This window comes from Idiotropiscis lumnitzeri, chromosome 9, assembly GCF_059441095.1.
Source record: "Idiotropiscis lumnitzeri isolate Australia: NSW breed Sydney's pygmy pipehorse chromosome 9, RoL_Ilum_1.0, whole genome shotgun sequence".
NCBI lineage: Eukaryota > Metazoa > Chordata > Actinopteri > Syngnathiformes > Syngnathidae > Idiotropiscis > Idiotropiscis lumnitzeri.
The window spans coordinates 2,427,469-2,444,426 of record NC_142399.1 but is presented as its reverse complement, the minus strand read 5'-3'; the positions used below and the strand labels follow the sequence as shown (position 1 = coordinate 2,444,426).

The window sequence follows — 16,958 nt, the reverse complement described above, 5'->3', positions numbered from 1 at the left end:
TGTGGCATTTTCTTGATTTGAAATGACATCTGCCTTCCTTGTGTGCAATAAACGTCATACAGTGATTTATTCGAGGCATTCTGTTGTATTTCATTAACTAAGCAATGTCGAATATATGTTGTGTTTTTTTTTCTATTAAACCTGAGCATCGCTTTGCAAATGTGTGATCCTTCGTCCGTATGTCTTGAAATAATGAATCCGGCTGCAGTTTTTTTGCTATTGCCTCGAAACCTGGTGAATGTATACAACAGGGATGTCAAACTCATTTTTGTGGATGGGCCACATTGTAGTTATGGTTTCCGTCAGAGGGCCGTCATGAAGCCAGTTTTGAAATCAGAAGCCAGTAAGCCAGTTGTTTGTTCAACGATTTTTCAATTTATTTTAAAAGGGGAGGATTGGCAACAAATAAATGTCAATATGTCATATCTCAATGTAGTTAAAAGTGAAAAAAATGTCCTAGAAAAAGGAAGTTGACGCACAAGATTTGCCCTACGCGGGCCACGTAAAATTGGGTCGCGGGCCAAATCTGGCCCCCAGGCCTTGAGTTTGACACCGGTGGTATAGAAGAACATCGGCTCTGGTGTCGAAGTTCATAACCCAACAAAGCACTTATATACTGTCAAGAAATTTTAAATAAATCAAATTTAAAATACATTAAAAAAAATTTTTTTTAATATTCAGCTCATGATTTGCAAATTGTCAAAAGGCGCGTTATCATACACAATGCCCAGTCTTTGAGGTATTTTTTTAAAGAATTAATTGAAATTAATAACCAAATGTTTCCATACAAAATAAATAAACAGTGTTGTGTGTAGTTTTTTTATTTGTTACATTAATGACCATTGCAATCATAATTATTGAAATATAAATTGTTGTCGTCCTGTACAGCGAGGCAAAATGATACATCAGAATGTTTTGTAGGAAATATACTTAACCACAACCCAAACATTTTTTTTACAGATTTACAACATACACTGAAGTCAGTGTGGCGCCCTTTGTCCGTTTTTATTTGCAACAGCAAAGACTTTCTGATATGAGAACAGTCGTTTAAAAAAAAAAAAAAGGTTTATCTTTGATAAATTATCACATAAAACACAAAAAGGAACTACCTAAACCAGATTTATTTAGTTGATTATTTGACAGGTTTTGTGAGGAAATGGAGTGTTTGTTTTTTTTTACTTGAGGTTGCCTTGCTGAGAATATAAAAACATCTATCATGGAAAAAAAAAAAAAAAAACAGGTGGAAGGCTTTGGCAACACTTAAGAAAATGTGTGTTTTTCGTAGGGCGGGCGCCTCGTGGCGGAGCTTGTCAAGACTCGACTCGAGGTTAATGGAGAGAAGGCGCCACAAACCCCTGAGATGAAACATGTTCTAATCCAATCGTCTCTGTCTCTCCCAGAGTGGCTTTTAGTTCCTTGCAGGTCCCTTCACATCCGGCTGAGCGCCCGGTGACAGGTTGCAAGAGGATGGGTCGCAGTAACCATGAGGACCGGCTGAACCTGGAGGTCCTGGTACACCGGGCTGTCCGGGAAGACCAGAAGGTCCCCTCTGGCCATCGCGACCGTCCTGACCGTAACCCGGTTTGCCAGCCTCGCCTGCGAGCGCAAACGTTCCTCTTGTCAGCGATCAGCATCAACATCGCCTGTCAGAATCAAGTGTGAAAATCGAACGTTTACTCACCGGGAAGTCCTGGAGGTCCTTGCTGACCTTTAGGTCCTCGCACCGTGGGCCCGCGGGACCCTCTGTCGCCCATTTCGCCTGTAAGTGGCAAACATATGATGACGCCAAACTACTTACGAGCGTTGGGCGAGATATAAAGCAGGGATGGGCAACTTCAATTCTGGAGTGGGACACAATTTCTTCTCAGTGTTACTGGGGTGCCGCAAAAGACCCATTTTAAAAATGGACAAAATATGCGTTCTTCTCTTTTGAGTCACCATGAAACGTTTCCACCCAATCCAAGAGAAATCAATAAATAAATGTGGTACAGTAACAATAATATTCCTTGAAACAGGTAGTGGTCCGCTAATTAAGAAACAGCAAGAGGGCGCTGAAAAAAAATGCTTTTCACTTATCCTGTAGCTTATTTTCTCTTTTGGGTATTTTAGTCACAATAGGACCAGATTCTGAACTCTAATTAAAAATCGTTTGGCTGCCTGCTGCGATGCAGCGGACAAATGAACACAAATGACTTCATTATGTTTAACCTCGATAGAAGTGAGCGCTCGAGTTACCTTTGGGTCCTTTTGCTCCAAGTTGTCCTGGCGGCCCTTTGAGTCCAGGCAGGCCTCTTGCCCCCGCCAGTCCCGGGAAGCCATTGTCACCCGGCGCTCCAGGAGGGCCCGGGGGTCCGGGTTTGCCAGGTAAGCCCACAGCGCCAGACTCTGGTCTTCTCAAACTAGCAGCCAACTGGGCCAGTTGTTCTATTGGAGATGGAATTAGAAAGAATCAAAGCACAGAGTTCATGACAGTCGGCAGAAAGCGTTCTGGAGATGTTCTCGATGCTCTTGTGGGTTCAATTCAGAGTGAAATCCTTCAAACTTCTCCTGTCTTTCAACAAAACCCTCAGTAAATTCAACAGAGAAGTTTTGAATGAGCCACCGAGAATGTATGTTCACGCTGCAAATGATCCAATATTCATCTCCTGTGATTCTTTGCCGCCTGCTATCTTGCACTTCCTGGGTCGTGCTGAAAATTCACGCAGCGCATGCGGCCCGACGGTTCCTTTTAAACATCGCCTTCCCTGCCACTGACTCTCTTTTCTCTGAGCAGAGGAGTGGAGGTCCGCTGGAGGTGTAATTAATTTTTCAGCAGCTCGGCTATAAAAAAGTAATGACTCTCGGAGATGAGTTTGGAAGACACAAGAGCAAAAGAATAAAGAGAAGAGAGGTTGCGTCTTCCGCTGGAACATTTCTTTCGAGGCGAACAAGGAGATCTTTCATCCATCAAATAAACAAAGATTGAAGTTTTATTTCATGTTTTGCTTATGAGCCTTTCGCTTTCCTGTGTGTGAACTGGGACGTAATGAGCAAGCGTCCTGATCAATGAGAGAGCAGAAGGCCAACGTAAGCAAGCATTGTGGCTGAGATTCAAGTCCGAAACGATGATGAATGGGGTCATCACTTCTTACCTTGCATGACTCGCATGCAGACCTGCTTGATGTGCTGGTCGCTCGGTTCTTTACCCTGCAAAACAAACGGGAGCAGGGACAACTTCAAGACACCAAAACACTTCAGCTTTCCTCGTTGTAGTTTATCAACATGATCGCATCTTTCAGAGATGGAAAATGGATAACTTTTATTGATCGCTAAATGGGAAATTTCCGCTTGTCAGGTCAACAAGGGGGTCTTGGTTTTCACTTTCTGAACCACACTTTTACCTAACGTTCCACATCGAAACCCAAAATCCACATTCAAATTCGGGCTGATGTTTACTCGTTTCTATCACGTTCACCCAGTCGAACCTCAAAATTACCTTCTTGCATGACGTCAACTTCAACATTCAGCTAAATCAGTGCTTCTCGATTATTTTCTGTTTCGCCCCCCCGAGCAAGAAGAAAAAGTTTGCACCACCCACTCTCCGCCACAACTATAAATAATAGTATTTTTATTGCAAAATAAGGCTACACCGTAGAGTTAATACTTGCTGTGCAAATAGGCAAGGAGAGCGCCACTGCCAGCTACTGGAGTGGAGGCGCAATTACACTTGATTGGAGTACGGCGGAAAAAAAGCATGTTCCCTAGGTTCACACACGCCCCCTTCTGCATCGCACTATACACTCCCAGAAGGGCCCGCCAAACTATTTGAGAAGGACTGAGCTCAATGATGAGCTCCACACATTAATTTTTGCTTTTTCTTTGTTTTTTGCGATGCCTCCACAGAAGGGTACCAAAACACGCGGAAAAATTGACAACAGCCGTAAGCGCAGGAAATGAAACTTATTAGAGGCGACTCTACCTACCGCAGGACCTTGTGTTCCTCTGGTTCCAGGGGGACCTCTGTTCCCCTGCATGCCTCGCGGTCCAGGTGAGCCAGGCGGTCCCTCAATTCCGGGCTGGCCTCGAGTTCCCTCTGGACCTCTTCTGCCAGGTTCCCCAGGGTTGCCAGTCTTGAGAAATAATACATTCCCAAACCAATGAATTAGGTGCTTCTTAAAGATTGCAATGCCAAAAAATAAACGGCGACCCACCTCTCCCTTTGCTCCACCTTCTCCAGGTTCCCCCTTCAAGAGAGGCGAGACATCAACAAATATTCAAACATGTTGTATTTTCCGCAGATTTTGCCGTCAAAAGAATTCGTATTTACAACAGAACTTACATTATCTCCTCTTTCTCCAGGGTTGCCTTCGTCACCTTGTGGTCCCTGAAAAAATATGTGATCATTTTTTTCAGTTAAGTATCATTAGACCTCACACATGAAATAATCATTTCATATGAGGAATTCATACCTGCTCTCCCTTGGGCCCCGCTTCTCCTCGCTCGCCCTGTAATCAACGAGACAAATGAGCTTTGAAGCAGGTGTGTGTGTGCGTGTGTACATTATTCAGGGAGCATAGGGATTTCCATCTAAACAATCGTCTTTGCAAGATGGACTGCGGTGATTTGCTTACCCTTTCTCCTTTCACTCCAGGAACGCCAGGAGGGCCCGGAACACCAGGAAGGCCGGGGTCACCTTTGGGTCCCTATCACAGACCCACAAGCACATTTAAAGGGTATGTCTATTTATACATAAATATATACTGTATATATATATATATATATATATATATATATATATATTTTTTTTTTTTAGCCAGAATGTACTCACAGTTATTGATGGTTAAAAAATAGCAGGTCTTCATACATTGTTACAATTTGGTTTTGAGTAGCTAATATAATATAATAATGCATATACATAATGGTACAAGAAATTAAATGGACCAGTCAAAACATTAGGAACAGATGTGCAACATATTTAAAATGCTTTGTTTACAATTATGTATTTGACTTCATATGAGGGTCCAAATATTAGACAAGACATGGAATGATTTAAAAAAAAAACTAAACAGGCAAGACAATGAATATTGAATTTGACCTCAGGCAAAGTTGGCAAGTTAAATAAAACAATTAAGATGTCTTAATTTTTCCTCCGTTTAAATTGTTGATGGACAATGAGTCCTTACCCACAAGTAAAGAAAATCCAGTGGTTGCAATGTAAAGATTAAAAACCATTCACACCTAAAAACAAATTAATGAACTTGATGTTTCGTTGGAGGAAACCAAAATACGGAGAGAAAACCCACATAAGCACGGCGGAGAAAATGCAAACTCCTCACGGGAAAGTCAAAGCCTGAATTTGAACTCACTATCTCTGAATTGTGCATGAGGCTCATACATTGTGTTGCAATATATATAATGCGTAATAAAATATACATGCAAATGTGTGAAAAAAAACCTTCAATTTGCTCAGAAATGTCCTTAAAACCATTTTAACACAATGAATCAAATACTCATGGTAGCACGACTACAACGACCTGCTACGGCTACACTTATATAAAATAATGTACTTTTTTTTTTTGTCAAACTTCCAAAGGCACGACATGCTGAGCACTATTAATATACATGCGTGCATAAAACGTTGGCTCATGTGGCGAACTTTTAGCGCAGCCCACAAAGCATAGCAGCCTATCTTCAGTTTGTCTCCCTTTTGATCTCAGCGGCACCGTGAGGAATGTCACGACAGAGAACACTGGACCCTTTCAGCCGGCTCTCCCCTCACTGTGAAAGTCGACCTCGAGTGAGATCCACTCGATTATACCAAAGTCCACAGAGAAACAAGAGCCGGGAAGAAACCTTCTCCGACTTTATTTGTTTCGATTTGCGACAGCGTCTTATATTATGTTGAACAAAAGAACATCGTCCCATCCAAAAAAATGCAATTATCCCCTTAAGTTATCACTGAAATGAAATAAAATCAAGGGAAAAAAATTGCAGTATACCCAGCAGCATTTCAATGCGTTCCACGAAATAAATGACATGAAATTAAATATTCTCTGTAGCCTCGAAATGTTCCCAGTTAAAGAATATGAAATGAAATAAATACGTGCTTCATTAGCAAATATCTTACCCTGGAACCAGGCTTGCCAAGTGGACCCACCGGGCCTTGTTCTCCCAATTCTCCCTGCAAGCGTAGACGGAGGAGGATTAACAATAATGAAAGGGGGATCCGATGACTTTTAATTGAATTAAAATTATTCAATTGAAACCAGGACGACGACTCACCGGTTCACCGATGGGTCCGACGGATCCGACCTCGCCTTGTTCCCCGTGCTCGCCCTGTAGAGAAAAAGCTCACACTTGTTAAGTGTTTTGTCAATACAATACAAGGCTGGTTGGATAATAACTTTGGTGCGTTATACCATTTTCCCGGCGGAACCCATCGTTCCGGGGAAGCCCGTTTGACCGCCATCTCCCTAAAGCACAAAAGCGATCCAATTTTCATTTCAAATGTCAACGCAAGCAACACCGGCTCATTATTTAATTTGAAATCAAACCAGCAACCTTTGAGCCACTCTGTCCTTTCGCTCCAGGTGAGCCAGGCAAACCCTGAAAGACACAAAATCAGATCCCCAAAACATCTTAAAAGGCAACATCCCCTCGCTGTTGCCACACAAATGGATTCATGATATTTGTCGGAGCTCTCGGCCCAAATAAGCTGCTTAGAAACGTCTTGATCACAGCGCCCACGAGGGTTAATTCGGGTGACGACTTTAACACCGACACAATCTTGGCTAAACAGTGTCACAGTCGAGTTGAGGCCCATTAGTGCCTTTCATTAAGCTCCTCGCACGTTCGAGGGCGGCAGCTTGCACACTTGTGCCCGCCCGGGACAACGTAATTACTGTCTTGTAGCGTCTGTGTGTGTGTGTGGGTTTAATAGCATGTGTAAAAGGTTATCATGAAAATTAAAAGAGCAGAATTATTTGGTGTGTGCCGCGTTCAGTTTTGCGGGGGTCAAACTTACAGGAAGTCCCTGAGGGCCGACCTCTCCAGCAAGTCCCGGTTTCCCAACCCCTCCCTGGAGGCAAAACAAACAGTGAGGAAGATCTGATGGTAACACAAAGCTTTAGAATGATAATACGCAGCAGTCGGAGTCATACCTTTGCTCCCGGCATGCCTGGAATTCCCTCACGGCCATCCACGCCGGGTAAACCCTGATGAGAAAACTTAAATAAGCCCCCAAAAACCGACTGTTGCCATCGTGTTCAAGCAAATAATCCGACTCACGGCGTCTCCTTTGGGACCTGGCAGACCGGTGATGCCTCTCGGCCCTTCGAAACCCTGACCAACAAAACCGAAGGTCAGACAAACAAAACATTATTGACGGAATTTAAGGTCACGGATGGCGTGCCAACCGACCTCTTCACCTTTCGGGCCAGGCTCACCCATCACACCTCGTTGGCCTTGATCACCCTGAAATTATAGATTGAGTGAACGTCCGGCGTCGGGAGCGACACGAGACGAAAGTAATGGAGAGGAAGTGGCACTTTTTAGCTGTGGTGCAGCAATGTTAGAAATTCAATTTCAGGAATATTATAATATTGTTTCAATCTCACTTCTGTCGTTGTTGAGGTGAGAGTCGCTTCAAAATAAATCACATAAGATTACGAGTAATTTTTCCATGTGGATAATTTCCTCAATGCACTGAAACGATCGCACCCGGACTGCCCCGTTTGTCCCGGAAAACGTTTCGCCTCTCATCTCCGAGTCGGCTTCATCAGGTCAAGCAACAAGGTTTGAATAGCAGGCCTCTCTCCGAGGCCTCTTTACAGCTCTTGTTTTGCATTTCAAGTGATAGATACCATTCGTGGTTGGCGGCCATGCCTCCAATTTGGAGCATAAGCACCGGTAGTTGAGTTTTCTACGCCAACTTAGGCTGACAAAGTCCTAACGAAGCCTTGTTGCATGTCGTCTACTCGGATGAGACGCAAAACGTCTTCCAAGACAAACAGAGCAGTCCGGTTATCATCGAGTCAGTGCCCCTGAGAATTACAAGTAGCGGAACTTGTCCGTTAACTGTTTGCATATGTTCATATTGGAAGTGCCAAATGGAAAAGAAAAGAACATTTGCGATAACAGCTTTCACTCTGCTTGGAATATTTTCAACAAGATTTTTCAGCATGCATGTGTGAATTTGTTTCTTTCTACAGGACTCTTCGACACCAATGTCTTTAAAGCAGCTCTTCGTGGACTCCAGCAGAACTTTTAATGGATGAACAATTTCAACAGATCTCTCTCTGTATATTTTGTGTCCATATTGTACATTTTTTTAAACACTTACTGTTGCACCAGCGACGCCTTGAGGACCTGGACCTCCGTCGAAACCTCGAGCTCCCTGTCAGACAACAGGCAGGAAACATTTTGTCCCAGTTCATCTTCAATGGTAAAAAAAACACCAACCAGCTCTCCCTTGGTGCCCATCATTCCTGTTGCTCCACGGATGCCCTGCGCGCCCTGAAACAAGCCACAGAGACAACAAGTGAGTGAAATAAAAGTGAGCGTGAGCACAACACACACACTGAAAACAAATGGACAATCTCACCGTCGGTCCTTGTGCGCCGACCTCCCCTTGACCGCCTTGCTCTCCTTCCTCTCCCTTCGGACCAAACACGACAACACAAACAACATCAGCAGCAGAGAAAAAAAATGTCACGCCACTAATGATGCTTCTCGGTTACACAAAAACTGTAGATTGTGTTAAATGGAAAACAAGAAGAGCAATTCTGTTTTAAATTGTTGTTAAGCCAATGATTTAACTCGAATTTGTTGGCCCGCTTTGCTAATGACAAATAAATAATGTGCTGACTTTGCAGTCGATACGGAAGAAAGCGTTTGGGGGGGGAGGTTTAAGCATCACAGATTTTCTATCGTTAAAAAGGCAATTTGTTCTTTTAATTGCGGGTAATAGAGGCGGCGATTGAAAAAAGTAAACAACACGGGCCGCATAATGAAACCGTGAAACAACAAACAAGTGAACCACATGAAACAAGTCAACATTTGTTTTACATCAAACTGCAGATAAATGATCTGGAAACTCCGGAAAGAGTGAGCAGCCAAACGTGTCATCTACCTTTTGTTTATTTAATAAATATGTTTTATAGAGGTCTCTAACTTTAATGGAGCATTTATACACTCACTGAAGCATTTTGAGAACTTTAGACCCGAACAAGATGGAAACGGGCCCGGCTTATCATGTGGTCAATTTATTGTGAACAGCGAGTGGCCCTCCATAAACAGACAAAAGGTCCCTGAAATGACTCCGGTTTCGTCAGTGACAGACAACATCATTGTTAGGCTGCTGGTGAATCATATCCTGCACACAGAAAGAGCACCTCATTTCCATTTATATAGTGTATGAACACTTTAGAGGGGAAAAGGGTGCTTGAGCATCATTTCAAATCAATCATGCTGGCGAGGTATCAGAGGCATTACATGAGCGTGGCTGGCCTCTTTCTGACAATAAGCAGCACGAAAAAAAAAAAAAGCTCGCCACAAACTGTGCAGCGAGATTTTCCTAACAGAGATCATCTGAATGAGAATGTTGTGACATGCGTGTTGCATTTATGGGGCGGAATCTCACTGGGGTGAATCACATGCATGGAATATTGGAGAAATATATATACACATGTCTACCTTGTGCCCTTGTTTGCCAGGTATCCCTGCTTCACCTTTTACACCTTTGTGACCCTGGTAGAAAGCATAGACAAAAGCAGTTACGGCAGACTTAATATAATTATAAAATAATAAAATACAATGAAATATAATAAAATAAATTATAAAACCTTGGGTCAGTTTGGCAAAAAAATAAAACTAGCATTATTAGAATTATAAAGTGTGATGTATTGTTTATCTGAACGGAAGGCGACTAGTAGAGGCCCCATTTTTGTTCTGTTCCCTAAAAAGTTGCACTCATTGTCCCACACTTTGAATTGACACAAGATTCTTCTCTTTCAATCACCTTCATGCCAGGAAGGCCAGGATGTCCGGAGGTCCCGGGTGGACACGAGTTGGGACACTAGACAGCAGCAGAAAATGTAGAACATGTCACAAAAATGAAATATCTTTATTTGATTTTGACTGATTTTACCAGGTCAACGCTGCCCAGCATCCCAGCCGCCCCCTGCAACGAGACAGAAGATGTGTTTTATACTCACAAGTATACATTAAGAGGCGCTATTACGTCATCTCCAATTAAAGAGCTGACTTACTCTGGGACCTGTTGGTCCACGAGGTCCTTGTGGCCCTCTCACACCCATCGGCCCCTGCGGTCGGTAATTGTACACACAAAAAAAAAAAAAATTAGCAACACTGTTTACAGTCATAACAAACATCTTATATTTGATTACGTACATCAATTTAATTTAGCCCAGATGCATTCATGTATGAATCAAATCAAAATAAATAGGAATAAAACTATTAACCAATGTAGGCCAAGTTCTGAAGCATGCACACATTGTAGTTTTTTTTTTGGACACCATAAGTGGTCTGACTTATTTGAGATGCAGTTTCAAAAACTCTTTCCAGAAATGAAATGAAGGGCTTGCATTTTTTAGGCTAACATGAAGTGCTTTTCACTTTTCTGATTAACATTCGCTAATTAAAACCCTTTCTGTACTTACAGGTGGTCCTGTTTTTCCCAATTGGCCTGAAAGTCCTCCTGGCCCAGGCGGACCCTATTCAGAATTAAACCAAAGAGCGCTGAAACTTGTTTTCATGCAAAAACGTGCAAACAAGACTAATAAAGTACGGATACGTCTGGCGAGTAACTTACAGGGGGTCCGTCTGACCCGACACCCTGAGGAGAAGCAAACAACGTAATGAGTGATTCATGTCGTTTCATGGACGCATATTTGGAGATGTGACACTCACAGCAGATCCACGAGGTCCAACTGTTCCAGGTTCTCCCTAGAACCAAACGGTGCTCTGTTAATGGACTCGATATATATCCAAACATTCTCCAAACAAGCTACGTGAGACTAAATAGTCATCACATGACTGGGCCGGCCAGGCACACTTGACCCAGCAATGTTTGTACTAATGAGGAGCGATGCCGGGCTTTGCCTCCCCACGGAGATTACACAGAGGACTTGCAGGATTAGGTCTCATTTGTCAGGAGGAATTTATGCAAAGAACGGCAAAAGAGCAGACAGCAGCTTGGCACCGTTTCCCGGACGTTCTCTGAGGTGAGGGGCTCATTAGTCACTTACTTTCTGTCCGGGGGGACCGTCAGGCCCGGGCTCTCCGATAGGGCCCGTCAAACCCTGCGGAGAGCACATTGGGACAGGATTAGCTCACGTTGCCATGTGCTTGTTAAATGAGCCAGTACCTTTCCTCTGGCAATATTTCCATATTCAGAATTAGATCGCTATAATGTTACATCAGCAAAAGTTTGACCTTGTGGGAGGAGCCCCGCTCATAAAAGGGATTAACCACCTCCTACCGGCTGTTACATTATATATTACGGTGCAGTTTGGAGCATTAATTAAATCCCCAGTTTCACTCAAATCCTAAAAAACTTAAAGAGGCACACGGGAGGAAAGTTTCGAGGAGGAAGGAGTCAGCAGTGGGCCAAGAGGGCAAAGCGCTCAGACTGCAGACGGCAGAGAGCAACATTCCTTTGGCTCATTTCAAACAAGGAATCATTCCACACTGTTTTGTGGATTCCCAGGGCATGATACCGACTGAGAGCCTTTTGTTTTCGCATTAATTAACATTTCTTTCCAAAGGTTTGTGACGAGGCATTATGGCATTTTCATCACCTGTCAATAAAGTAGAGGAATGTCCTGCAACAACAATGCCTTTCACCAGTCTGGTACTGATCCATTAAACGTTGACAGAGGTGTGTTGCAACAACTTTACACATTTTTTGGGGCCCTAAAAGTGTGTAATTTTCAAGATAACTTTATTATGATAAAGGAGGTTTGACGGTTTAACAAAATTCTTTGTGACTCAATTTGCTTGAATTATTGAAATGACTAGTTGAAATAAAAATAAATAAGTTAAAAAAAATAAAATAATCCAGCGAGCACAAAATTTGAGTAATTGACAAACGGAAACTGCTGTTCATATAACGTCATCATAACATTGCTAAAACAACCAATCAAATGATGCGCCACCATTTCTGCACTAATTTAATTTAAAAATGAATACATTAATTAATTACCATAATTGTATCATCCTGCCCATTAAAATGTTCTTGCAAGCATCTTATCATTTTACAGTCAAATGGATTAATGGCAATGCAAAGTATGTGCTGACTCAAGTGAAACTTTTATAAATAAGCCTTGAAAAGTGCAATGACACAGCAAATAGAAATCATTTTAAAATATGAATACATGATTAAAATAAGCATGCATGCAAAAATAGATCATTTACATCATTTCCAGGAATTCCAGGTAATCCAGAAGAGCCAAGTCTACCAGGTTCTCCATCAGGTCCCTGCAAATGACAATCCAGCACAAATGTTCAAAATAGGCCTACAATTAAATAAAATAATAATTAAAATAATAAAATAAAACAAGGGGAATCAAAAATGAAAAATGTATCGTTACAGCAAGACCATCCGGGCCATCTGATCCTCGATCACCCTAAAAAGAAAAAAAAAAAAAAAGATAAAATATTGAATCCAAAAAAAAAGAGGAAGACAGACTAACGTGACTGCACTCAAGGACTCACGTCAATGCCATCAATTCCTGGTACACCTGCAGGTCCAGGAGATCCTTGTTCCCTCTGAGTTGGGAAAAACATATGAGCACAAAACCATTTGAAATTTGGAAAGACACAATTATTTTTCGTGTCTTCTGTGATTTTTTTTTTTTTCTGTTCGTTTCAGTCCAAATAAAAGTGATACCTTGGGCACAGGTGCGTCCTCAACCCACTCCATTATAATTTCCCATACAGATTATAGAAACCTACATATATAATTTGGGAATGCTTTTGAGTTTCCAAGAATCATACTGAGGAACTTAGAACCCCTTTGGGGTCTTGATGATGAAAATGGAAAAAGCAACAAAAAAATTTTTTACCTACACCATTATTGCATATACATTATTTTAAAAGAATACATTCTAGATTAAAAAAAATACTGTCGTAATAAAAAGTTGAAATAATAATAACTGAATTGGTAACTTACTGTATTTGATTTTTGTCGGTCCGTTTTTTTTACATGTGAAATATCCTCACAACATTTGAAGAAAACAAAACAGTTGTTTACATGCAGCTCATAAGTCTGAACAACGTGTAGAAAGCACTCACCTGCACCTCTGTCACGTCATTTTACTGAGAGAAACAAAGAGAGAGAAATGAAGGTCACAAATAAGACTTACTTGAGCTGAGCAAAGTAGAGCAAAGTGCAGGAGCAGCCCCAGAAGAGGCCCTCGATAACCGGGGCCCCGAGCCATGATTCCCCGTGTGCTGAAAAGGTAACAGTTGGAAGTCCTTTTCTGTTGGATTTGTTGGGATGGGAGAAGCCCCAGACAAAACAACCCAACTGGACCCCTCTCGGCTATCAAGAGACCCACAGAGGGCCCGTGGCCATCCCGAGCTCGTAAATATTCATGGTTTGCATGTTTATTCATGTATTGTCAGGTGAAAGGGGGGGGACCAAAGGGGCAGGGCCACAAAGACTCGTCCAATAGGCAGGATTGGAAGGTACATTTATTTATTTATTTTTTTAATGATTCCCTATTTGTGTCAAGTAAAAAGGAGGTGTAATCTTTTAGAAGGGGTTTGCACATTTTTGATAACTATCACATAACTTGAGTTATTAAAAAAAAAAGTATTAATTTTCTTACAGATGCCCCGATTGGAAGGTCACAACAAGGTTCTGCCCTTGCTCTGATCACATCACAATGGATCAGCATTGATTGATATTACCCACAATCAGGTAGCTGAAATCCTAAAACTATTTATTATTATTATTATTATTATTGTTGTTGTTGTTATTGTTGTTTTTTGTTTGTGAGAAATACAGTACAATACAAAACTAAAACCACTGAAGCTATTTTAATGATCATTTTCTTCAGAACGTCCGCCAGAGGGCGCTCTTTGTGTTCTTTCTTATCACATTGAGCGAGTGTGACAAGGATCACGCTTGGAAACAAACCAAACCCTCTTAACAGTCGCGTGGCCTTGCAGCACTGCATCGTACCAGCATGCGCTTTGTCCTATAGTCCTGTTGTTGTTGCAACAATAATTTGGAATTTGCTACGTGTTTGTTTTGTTATTTTTGCCTTAAAATATAATACAATTCAATTCAACCACCGGGCCTCTTTGGATGGGGCAATTGACGCAAATCAATATGTTAATTGTCTCGGTCTCATTATAGTAATATTGAACACACAAGATAGCGAAACGAATAACGAGAGCACGTAGGAAGCCCGTTTGTCACCTACAGTGGCGAAAGTAAATTCTTATCATATATTGTAATCTCATGGTGCGCTTGCAATGATCAGAACCATGGACAGGGTTAAATGTTTTTGTAGTTTACGTTTTCACCTGTAGATAGCGCTGTTGACCAAAACAAATGGGAACCGCTTCTCCAAGATCGATTTGATAACTCGTGCACAATTGCTGCAAATGAATGTCTACTTGTGGTGATATCTCCACAGCAGCAGGATGGTCACATATGAAAACTAGTCTGTTTATTGCCCGATTGTGTGTGTGACTTGTGCAATTATAGTAAAGTGTTTGCAAAACTGCACCAGCGGCAGCTTGAATAAATATTGAGCTATCTCTTTCTGTTTGTTGTGTTCCCTTTAACACAGAAGCTCTACATTTGACTGCTTGTGCACACTTGGGCAGGAAGTTAAGTTCTTTATCAAATTTGGAATGGATATCTGTCACAATCGTTAAAGGGGAAGTCAACCCCCCAAAATTTTTGTTCTAAGCGCCTTCACTCGTCTGAACATGGCATTCTGATTATTATTGTGTTTGTAGAATCTGAGTTAAGAAGCAAAATCCACCTGTTTTAGCCATCTCAGGGGAAGGGTATTTTGGCACTTCTGTCGACTGAAAATGACATCACACTTGTTCAGAGCAGTCACAGCTCACCTGTTTTCTGAAATTGAGCCATGATTGGTCGTTATCTGAGCCCTGAGCAACTGTGATGTCCTTTTCAGTAAACAAAAGTGTCAAAATGGCCGTCCCCTGAGATGGATAAAAACGAGTGGATTTTACGGCTTAATTCATATTCCATAAACACAATATAAATCAGAACGCCATGTTTAGACTCGTCAGCCTCCATGGAAGAAATTCTTGTCGAGACAATTTTGGGGTAGACTTCCCCTTTAAGTTTTGTATTGCCAGCATTTTGAAAAAGATTTGACCTTTTTATTTATTTATTTATTTATTTATGCATTCCACCCTGCGACTTCCATTTACGCAATACTCTCATATATGAATTATAACAAGGCTGGATTTCTCTCAGTGTAGAAGGCAACATGGGATGTGTCATAAAAAAATATTTAAGTGCAGCAGTACAGAAAGAAGATGAAATAATAAACATCTAATGCAGATTGAGTCACTATGGTTACATATATAAAAAAGGTGCCTTGTATAAGCTGAATTCTTCATTTGTGAAGGTCCACACAGCATGAGTGCAAATAGTGCAATGTCACCTTTCTGGCAATTGTGAAGCTACACACGGTCAAATGTGTCAAAGGAACTCATGCAATGATGTGATTAACATTTGTAATCAGCAGGCAGGCATTACTGAAAATTGGCATATTTCCTCTACTTTGTGACAACATATTCATAAATAAAAAGGTGCAGAGGCCTACTTACACTCAGTGCTTATCTCACCATTTAGCTCCACTATGTGAAGCACTTTGAGAATGGCGTCCAGTGCGGATATATTGTGGGATGACACATCAGCAATCTGGTGTGGACAATAGGCTATTTCTGGAGAAGAAAACAAATATCAACACAGTTTGGTTTCAGGCTTATTTTCTGACTCCGCCCATATCTCAGCCCGGTCTGGCAATGATGAGTCGTCTGTGTTGATTTGACTCGAAGAGAACAAGAGTTCAGGGGGTATTCAGTCCCTGTGTAGGGATGAGAAAGCTCTAGTCCTGAAGACAGGCCTGTTTAATACATTCTCAGAAAAGTTTTCCAAACTTAGGGTTGGGAGCCATTTATCTACACCGGATAAAATGCTGTAAGGTAAGATATCAAGCAGGCGCATAATTTCTTTTTGGTTTAAGTTTGTTGGAATATAAATTTTGGTGTAACAGTACATTTGTAGTTTGGTTGGTGCATTATTATTATAGTTGTACAAAACGTGGAATCTACCAAAAAGTTTCAGACTTGCATCGCTTTAACTTGTCTTGTCTTTAAATCATTTGAGTATTTGTTATGCATATGATTAATCTTATCTTATCTATCTATGAAAAGTGAGTCCCACAAAAATGATTACAAAACGTTTTCCACTGTTACTGTGACCTTCAAGTTTTCAAGAGATAATATGGTTGCACAAGTGTGCACACCCTCTTAGGGATGTGAAGACTTTTTATGGCTATCTATCTAATATTATTTAATCAAATGTTAAGATATCTATCAATCCTAGGCAGAGTAATCTGCGTAATAAGTGTTACATTAATTTAGCCGTTTTTCCCTAAAACTGAGTAATTAAAACATATTTCCATATATTTTTATTTTATTTTACCACAATAAATTCATTGATTATTTGATTATCTATGAAAAAAATATTAGTAACATTCCCATATACATAATAATAATAATAATAATAATTGTTCTTATATTATTATTATTATTATTATTATTGTTATTATTATTATTATTGTTGTTGTTGTTGTTGTTGTTGTTGTTAATTGCAGTAACAATGAAACGCTTGAACGGTGAGAAGAACGATTGTGGGCTACAGTGCGGCGTCAACTGCGCTTCTGGTGTGCGCGCGCATT

General features: G+C 41.1%; 1 protein-coding gene across 1 annotated transcript; it reads right to left on the bottom strand.

Annotated features, from left to right (window-relative positions):
- Nucleotides 1-805: 805 nt before the first annotated feature.
- Nucleotides 806-13,576, bottom strand: col9a1b (collagen, type IX, alpha 1b). Its single transcript, XM_088305592.1, has 32 exons — nucleotides 13,365-13,576; nucleotides 12,715-12,768; nucleotides 12,591-12,626; nucleotides 12,415-12,477; nucleotides 11,247-11,300; nucleotides 10,909-10,944; nucleotides 10,811-10,834; nucleotides 10,659-10,712; nucleotides 10,248-10,301; nucleotides 10,127-10,159; nucleotides 9,998-10,054; nucleotides 9,673-9,726; nucleotides 8,582-8,635; nucleotides 8,440-8,493; nucleotides 8,321-8,374; nucleotides 7,399-7,452; nucleotides 7,267-7,320; nucleotides 7,140-7,193; nucleotides 7,004-7,057; nucleotides 6,541-6,585; nucleotides 6,399-6,452; nucleotides 6,262-6,315; nucleotides 6,107-6,160; nucleotides 4,611-4,682; nucleotides 4,449-4,484; nucleotides 4,319-4,363; nucleotides 4,191-4,223; nucleotides 3,963-4,109; nucleotides 3,132-3,186; nucleotides 2,236-2,424; nucleotides 1,682-1,759; nucleotides 806-1,596 (listed from the first exon to the last, which is right to left on the bottom strand). The coding sequence occupies exons 1-32, from the start codon at nucleotides 13,437-13,439 to the stop codon at nucleotides 1,409-1,411; spliced, it is 2,022 nt and encodes a 673-aa protein (XP_088161718.1). The 5' UTR covers nucleotides 13,440-13,576; the 3' UTR covers nucleotides 806-1,408.
- Nucleotides 13,577-16,958: the final 3,382 nt, after the last annotated feature.